Source organism: Petaurus breviceps, unplaced genomic scaffold (assembly GCF_028583685.1).
Source record: "Petaurus breviceps papuanus isolate PSGF00001 unplaced genomic scaffold, PetGlider_PUasm1.0 90769, whole genome shotgun sequence".
NCBI classification, from domain to species: domain Eukaryota; kingdom Metazoa; phylum Chordata; class Mammalia; order Diprotodontia; family Petauridae; genus Petaurus; species Petaurus breviceps.
This window is the reverse complement of record NW_027187341.1, coordinates 10,890,351-10,898,808: the sequence shown is the minus strand read 5'-3', so window position 1 is coordinate 10,898,808 and position 8,458 is coordinate 10,890,351. Positions and strand designations below refer to the sequence as shown.

Genomic DNA, 8,458 nt, shown 5'->3' with positions numbered 1-8,458 from the left:
CCTTAATCTTGCCTGGTTATCTAGCTGGGGAAAGATGGCTAGAATCCACCTGGGGAAAGTGGAGAAAACAATGGAGAATCATCTAGGAGAGTCAGAACAATGGTAGATAGTGTGTACTTGCTACCTCTTCTCTTCATAGGTAAAAATAGAGAAGGAGAAGGGAAAGCATTTAAACCTACTATGTGCCAGGCACTGTGTGCTAAACACAGCTTCTCAGTTGATCCACACAACAACCCTGTGAAATAGGTGCCATTATTATCCTTATTTAACAGTTGAGGAAACTGAGGCAGACAGAAGTTAAGTGACTTACCCAGGGAAACATAACTAGTGAATGTTTGAGGCTTGATTTGAATTCAACTCTTTCGACTCCAGACTCAGTACTTTGCCACTTAGCTGGCACAAGGAAGCTCAAAAGGAGTTTTAAGTGTTTAGGAATACTTTAACTGTTTTTATGTTTTTAGCATTACAGGGATGTTAATGAAGATGGAGGTAGTTATTAAGAAAGAGTAAGGGCAAAACTCTTTGCATTTTTTTTATTTGGGGTTTCAAAATTGCTAGTTAAGATAGAACTTAGGTTTTCTCATGGTATCTAACCTAGTTCCTAGAATGCCTGCTGGTAGTCCCTGGAGTCTAGTAGTAGTCCCAGAGCACTGCTGACTCTGAAAAACAAATTCCAGAACTGACTGTTGGGATTAAATTGTGGGAAACCTTAAGCAAAAATAAGGTACTTTTGTCCCTTGTGATTATTCCCAAAGATGGTGATGGGGGGATTATGCTATGATGTCCTCAGATCTTGAGACTGAATTTTCTCAGTGGAATATACACCTGTTCCTAGCAAGCTGAAGTACTCACAATGAAATTAATTCTTTGTTTGGTAAGCCTAGCAATATATTTTCCCAGATTGGAGGATGTCAGATCTCAGTTTGAGGACATTCATGCCTAGCTCTGCCTTTTTATAGGAGCATCTACTATCTTCAGTGGGCATTCTGAACCCGAATTGCCAAGACCTATTACCAGGGAAGAAAAGGAACAGGTCTCAAAGGAATGCATTTTAAAGTTATAGCTCATCCTGCCCCCTAGTTTGGAAAATGCAGGTTCTCTCTTTAGCTGGTAGGTCATGTTACAATTTTAGAATCTAGTTGGAACTTCCATCTCGCCCGATTTAGACATTTTACTTAAAGATACCAGGACTGGGGACAAGCAATGCTCTGTCTGTCTACTGCCCAGTTTCATGTGAAGCTTAGTTGCCTACAGGAATAGCTGAACTTTCCAAATTCAGTGGGAAGCTAAGAGTTCTTGTGTGCCTACCCTGCTGCTGGGCTCAGGAGACACCACTGATTTCAATTATAACTTCTACAGGAAGCTTCAAGTGCTAATCTCCACTTATTATACTGTGAACTAGTCATAACTAGTAATAAATGAGCAAGGCACTTTATAAAATGCTAAACAATATTACTTCATTAGATGCAACTTATTGGGATTTTCTTTTTTGGGTGTATGTGTATATATCTCACTTTTTTGTTCCTTTCAAATGTTCAAGGAAGATAGGCAAATGTAATAATGTAATAAAGGATAAAGGCATGGGTCTTTCTCTAGTATTTAGAAATTGATTAGAAAAGAAATAGTAGGATTTCTAGGGGAAAAAAAGAGGTCTTTTTCCTTTTAGTCATGTCTTCTAAGTAGTTTTTCTTCTCCAGACCTCTAGCTTTCATGGGAAATTCCTTTAAGGTAGGGAAGTTATAGAGCGCTTGGTATATATGCATATGTATAAGTATATGATGTATGTATTATAATATATGCACAAATGTGTCTACATATAATATATAGATATATGTAGATATCTAGATAATATAAATATATGTGTATATTTATATTAAAACAATGTGTTTTTACTGGAGAGAGGGGAATATTTAGTTTTTGAAGTCTGATTGTTTAAAGATCGACATTATTCATAGTAAAATAACCACTGCTAGGGGTGGCTAGGTGGCACAGTGAATAGAGTACCTGCCCTGGAATCAGGAGGACCAGAGTTCAAATCCAGCCTCAGACACTTAACACTTACTAGCTATATGACCTTGGGCAAGTCACTTAACCAATTGCCCTGCCCTCCCCCCTCCAAAAAGCAACCCCCCAAAACAACAACAACAACAAAACCCCAGCGCTTGAAAAAAGGCCTGTGTAGGACTCCATGTTATTTATGAATACCAGAGTACAGGAAACTGGGAATTAGTGTGGTACCTTGGAAAGAGTGTGGGATTTGGAGTCAAAAGGACCTGTGTTTGGATCCTGACTCTGCTATTTATTACCAGTAAGACCTTGAGGAGATCACTTATCTGCTCTAGACTTCAGTTTACTTAACAGTAAAGACAACAGACTAGACTTTTAGGGCTCCTTCCATTTCTAAATCTATGATCCTATGAACTTAAACTCAAATTCAACAGCAAAGTCCTTAAACACATGACGAATCCTTTATTAGTGTGCTTATAAGTGACACCGGTTTACAGAAAACCAAATGTAATTAAATAACATTTAACTTGAAATCTACCACAGACTCAAGGTATACAAGTCACACTTGGCAAGGCAAACTTCACAAACACTAGATTGTTTAAGGTGAAAGATAAAGTTCTAGTAAGTGATTCTAACATACTGAGTTTTTTGTGTCTTACAGACAGTTCCTTTGGCAATAACTTCCAGTTTTAGCTTTTATTATATAAAAATATAACAAAATTTCATTATGTACAAACATTACATTACACAATGTACAGGTTAAAAACACTAAGAAAATGACAAGCTGCAAGTGAACTAAAATCCAAAGCATGGTAAAAAAAAAATTAAATACTGCACATTTCATAAAAATTACATTAACTACATTTTTTTTTGTTTGCAAATACCAAACAGTACTGACGTGATTGGAAATATTTTCCAACAACTTCATTTTAAGGCACATCTTGCATATTTATATATACAACACTGAAACCAGCCAATAACTTAGGGGCTTTTGGAGTGACCTGTATATGTGTGAATACATGCAGTATAGGGTTAAACATTGTCATTGGTCCCCGACTGAGGGGGCAGGTACCTAGCAGGAGGGGGTTGGTAGAGGGGTACCCCAATTTCTTGCAGATCTGGGAGTCTCCCTGGGCGAGGGGGGGAAAGCAAAGTGATTGTCCTGTCATAGTCTCTGTGCAATACTTTTTCATAGACACTCTGTAGCCCTACTGTCTTAGGTAGCTGAGCCTGGTAGTAGTTGTCCCTTCGGAGGGGATCCCTAGGCAGGGAGGTACTCTTACAGAAGGTTGATAGCTGAGCAGATGGGTGGGGGGAAGAGTGAGCATTGGTTCGACCACAGGATGGGCTCCAGCATCGGTCTGAGTGGCCTAGGATCTTACACTCAGCAGTACAAGCCCATAATCCTAAGGAGAAAAACAGAAAAAAGAAAACATGAAGATTATGGCTATATACATATACTTATACATATACAGATGCATATGCTTCTTGACTCCTACACACTGCTGCCAAAGAAATGTTGTTTAAGCACAGATTTGACCAAAGCACTCCAGTGACTTCTTTTGCTTCTGGGATCAAATGTAAATTCTTTTGTTTATATCTTCAACCTGTCTCCAACTCTTTCCAGACTAATTAGATATACCTACTTCCCCTCTTGTACTTTGTCATCCAGCTAAAATGGCCTCTGTTCTTCATTCAAGCTGCTCCACCTCCTATCTCTGTGTCTTTTCATTGGCATTCCCCCATGCCTGGAACATACTCCCTCCTCACCTCTACCTCAAAGAGCCCCTCTCTTCCTTTAAGATAATAGCCCAGCCCCTATTTTCTGAATCTTCTGAAAAGCCTTTACTGATCCCCTCAAACTGTTATTGTCCTTCCACCCAAAATACATTGTGTTAAATGATTTTGTACATATTTACATTTGTTAATTTTATGTTTTTCTGTATATATCTTATACCTATTTATTTTCAGCTGTATTAGTATGTAAGTTCTTGCTTCATTCTTTGTAGTTGTGTCCCATCTATCAGTGCCTGGCACACAGTAGGCATTTAAATAACTTGCTGATTCATTTATTTCTGGGATGTTTTAAAAATGCAACTGGAAAAAATTTTGAGAATGATTACAATTTTTTTTCCATGAAATAGTGCTAATATTATGAATCTGCCCTGTACCTTTCAATGGATGCTTTCAAACTAGAGGCCATGAACAGATTTTCCCCAGACAAGAAGCTTTTAGCTTCTCATTAAAGAAATCTATTCTGAGAAATTAGCCCTGATCTGCCTAAAAGAACGACTCCTCAATTTTTAAATACATCATTTCAAAAATTTATTTTAAGATGATAATTTGTAGCCAAGGCACGTGGGAAGTGCAAAAGTGTTGTATTTGTATCCAGAAGGCTTGGGTTCAAATCTTAGCTTGGCAATTTACTAGTGTGTGACCTGTGAAGGTCACAACCTCTTATCCTCTGTAAAGTGGGAGAATTGGCTTAAATTGCCTCTGAATGTACGTCTCTGATGGTCTTCCTCTCAGCTCTCAAGCTATGATCCTATTAATACCTTTTTTAAAAGAAAAAGGAGGAAAAGAAAGGAAAAAAGAGAAAGGTTTTAAAAAAAGCACCCACTGAGTTTTGAGAAGCCCACCGTGGCAACGAAAATCGTACGGAACCTTACCACTTTGCATGTGGTTGATGAGATCCTTTTTCAGGGCGTCTCCACTGATGTCAGAATCGCTGTCATTGAAATCACTATCCCCTTTGCCACTATCTTTGCCACTGAATTTTTCGGCTTCCCGACCAGAGATAGTGTTAAAGGAGTGACCTTTCCAAATGGCCACAGGAGGCGCCGGTTCCTTTCCATAACCCGGGGAGGAGCTGTAGGGCTAGAGGGGGAAAAACGGAACGAGAGGGATTAGAAAGGAATGAAGAGTTAGGCTTTTCCTGAGAGCTACCAGTCACCCCATCCCTACTTCCTTTTACCATATCCCCTCTCCCCCTCACCAATTCTAGAACCCCTGGGGCAAGTGCCCGAGTGGGACGCCTAACCTCAGCATGTGCGCCCCGGAGCCGCTTCTGCCCTTCATAATGACAGGTATTTTCCCGGGCACCGCCGCCACCCTCGGTCCCTGGTACTTCAGTGGCAGCGACCACAGTCTGGGAACTCTCCCCGGTGGAGCCTCCGAAAGGCGCTTTGCTGCTGCTGCTGCCATTGGGGAAGGCGAGAACGTCGAACATGTTGGCCCGAGAGCTGGGTCCCATACTTCGGTCCTCCGGGGAGCTCGGAGACGAGGGTCCCCCGCTGGCGCTCCCAGGCCTTTCCTCCCGGCGTGGCCCACCCTTACGCACCTCCTTTTTGCGGCGGTTACAGGTGGTGGCGATAGTGATGATGGCAGCCAGTAGCAGTGTGCAGCTCCCCGCCAGCACAATGATCACGATAAGCGGGGTGTCCCATTGCAGAGACCCCGTGCCACCGAGCCTGGATCCTGGGGGACGGGAGCGTTCGGGGCCTCCAGCTGCTGCTGGCAGGGACGACCCAGTACCACCTCCTGCCGTCACCACGAAGCTAACAGTGGCGGTGGTGGAAAGTGGAGGGTGTCCAGAGTCCGATACTGTTAGCAGACCTCGGAACACGCGGCCCGGGGGGTCCTGGGACAGGTCCCCAGTGAGCACGATTTCCCCTGACCTTCGGCTTATCGAGAAGGCCTCCCTTGGCTCCTGTTGCAGCAGGGCGAAGGTCAGCTCCCCATTGGCCCCCTCGTCGGCATCCCGGGCCTGCACGCGCGCCACGGCCGTGTCTCGGGCTGTGCGCCCTGGCACCGCCACCTCCAGGGAGCCATTGGCCGGCGTGGGATGAACGAGAACCGGTGCGTGGTCATTTTGGTCCAGAACCCGTACCTGCACCAGAGTGGTGCTCGAGAGCTGTGGGGAGCCGCCGTCGCTGGCCTGGATACGCACGTCCAGCTGGCGCAACACCTCGTAGTCGAAGCTCCTCAGCGCATAGATAGCTCCAGTGGATGGGTCCACCGAAACATAGGTGGATACGGCCTCCCCACCTCTACCCACTTCAGCCTCTAATAACCGATAGGTCACCTTGCCGTTGCGGCCTAGGTCAGGGTCTCGGGCTGCCACAGTGGCGAGGTAGGCGCCCGGGGGATTATTCTCTCGCACAGAAACCTCATAGATAGGGCGGGCAAAGAGTGGAGCGTTGTCGTTCTCGTCTCCCACGCGCACCGTGTAGGGCTTCACAGTGCGCAGCGGAGGAGAGCCGCGGTCCTCGGCCACCAGGGTCAGGTTGTACTCGGCGATGCGCTCTCGGTCCAGGGGCGCCGCGGTCACCACTAGGTAGCTGCCCGCGTAGGCCGGCTGCAGTCGGAAGTGCTCGTGTCCATAGAGGGCGCATCGCACTTGCCCGTTAGCTCCCGAATCCCTGTCCGAGGTGCTGACCAGCGCCACGAGGCTCTCTCGAGCGGCCCCCTCTGGAATAATGGAGGCCGCCCCAGGCTCCATACCTCCAGACCCTGTAGAGGAGGCAGAGACTGGAGCAGCGAAGGAGGCAGCAGTGTGGGAGCCAGGGGGGTCGTGAACCGCGGTTGTGGCTACTGCCAGAGGGGTGATTGAAATGTCTGGCGCGTTGTCGTTCACGTCGCGGATGCGCACAATGACTTTGCAGGTGGCAGAGCGAGGCCCCGGGCCTCTGTCTTGAGCCCTAACGTCCAATTCATAGGTCTCCTTTCTCTCATAATCCACAGGTCCTGCTAAAGTGAGGCGGCCTGAGCGCGGGTCCAAGCGGAAGAGACGCCGAACCTCGGGTGGGGTCCGGCTACCGAAAGAGAACACTACATCACCGTTGGGGCCCTCGTCCGGGTCTGCGGCGTCTAGGTCGAGTAGCAGGGAGCCCACGGGTGCGTCCTCCGCCAGCTCCACCTCAGTGACAGCACCCTGTGGGAAGGCTGGGCTGTGGTCATTGGCATCCAGCACCCGAACGCTAAGGGCAGCTGTGGCGGAGCGTGGGGGGCGTCCCCCGTCCTGGGCCACCAGCTCTAGGCTGTAGGTGGCCTGACTCTCACGGTCTAGTTCCTGCAGCAGCACCAGGTCAGCGCATTTAGCGCCGTCCGCTCGCGTCTGCAGCTCCACACGAAAGGGGCTGTGTGGCTCGGCCAGGCGAAGGCTCTGGAGGGCGTTGGAACCCACGTCCTCGTCCACCGCTACCTCCAGGGGGATGCGGGTGCCCACAGCCGCACTCTCTGACACCTCCACGGGGATCTGAGAGCGGGGGAAGCGGGGCGAGTGGTCATTGATATCTCTCACCTCTACCTCCACGTGCACCAGTCGGAATTGTTCCTGGGAGAAACTGACCACGTCGAAAGCCAGGATGCACTGCAGGGACTGCCGGCAGAGTTGCTCTCGGTCAATACCGCTCTCCCCGACGGTCAGCTGCCCGTCAGCCTCTCTCACTCGGATCAGAGAGCTGTTGAACTGCTTCATCAGGCGGAAGCTCATTTCTCCGGTTGCTTTCATATGCATATCTTCAGCCAACGTACCTATAACTGTACCCGGGGCATCCTCCTCAAAAGTGCTATATCTCACTGTTTTGCTCAGGGCTACTGAGAACAGCAAGCAAAGGCAGAAAAACTGCAAAGAAAAAAGGTAGGGGCTGCCCCCTTGCCTGACAGGAGTCATGCCACCTGCTCCGAGATTTGCTCTTTCGGGAGGCTAGGGGCAAGTCCTCTTGCAGTTACTATATATTTTTATTTTTTCAGTTTAAAGCCTTTCAATTGTCAGGCTCCTGTGAACATGCTTTGCTCGAATTCTCTTAGGAAGAGGATTGTGAGGTCTGCAGCTTGGGTCGTTTTAGCTCTAGAGATGCCGATGGACCCTCCCTCCCTCCCTGCTCCTGCTTCTCAGGCTTCCGAGCAGAGCTGCAGACTCTTGCCTTTAGTAGACGCGGATATGCAAATTGACTGAGCCTTACAGCCAATGACAGCCGTCCCTTTCACACTGTTCTCCTGAATGCCTCTCAGAAAATCCCTTTAATGTGGAAAGGCTTAGAGAGGAAAACAAGAAAGGAAAATTAGGGAATCTTTTCTTTGTTTTCTTTAACTCTTTTTCATTTTTTTTTTGAGAGCAATCCGCAGATGAGTTGGCACAGGGAGTGTGGAGTAAAATTCGCTGAGTGTTTTGTTAATTGTACCACTCAAGCACCCTGCTGCTGAACAGGTGCCTTAAGTGCAAGTATCTGGGGATTTGAACTAGTCGCTTACTACTACCTAATCTTGGTGTTTTTTTTTTTTTCCTTCCCTAACTCTGGTTTGTATATACTACTCTTCTTACATGTGCGCACACTCACTGAACTCTCTCAATATATACTTTTCCTGGCTTTTGAGGATTTGGTTTCTTTTTTTTTTTCTTGTTCGATAGCTATCTGATCAGCCCCTCCCACTAAAAAAAAAAGAATCC

General features: G+C 46.8%; 1 protein-coding gene across 1 annotated transcript; it reads right to left on the bottom strand.

Annotated features, from left to right (window-relative positions):
* Positions 1–2,446: 2,446 nt before the first annotated feature.
* On the bottom strand, positions 2,447–7,916 carry PCDH8 (protocadherin 8). Its single transcript, XM_069068628.1, has 3 exons — positions 5,048–7,916; positions 4,677–4,884; positions 2,447–3,413 (listed from the first exon to the last, which is right to left on the bottom strand). Exons 1-3 carry the CDS (start codon positions 7,679–7,681, stop codon positions 3,040–3,042), a joined length of 3,216 nt encoding a protein of 1,071 aa, XP_068924729.1. The 5' UTR covers positions 7,682–7,916; the 3' UTR covers positions 2,447–3,039.
* Between the last annotated feature and the right edge of the window lie 542 nt (positions 7,917–8,458).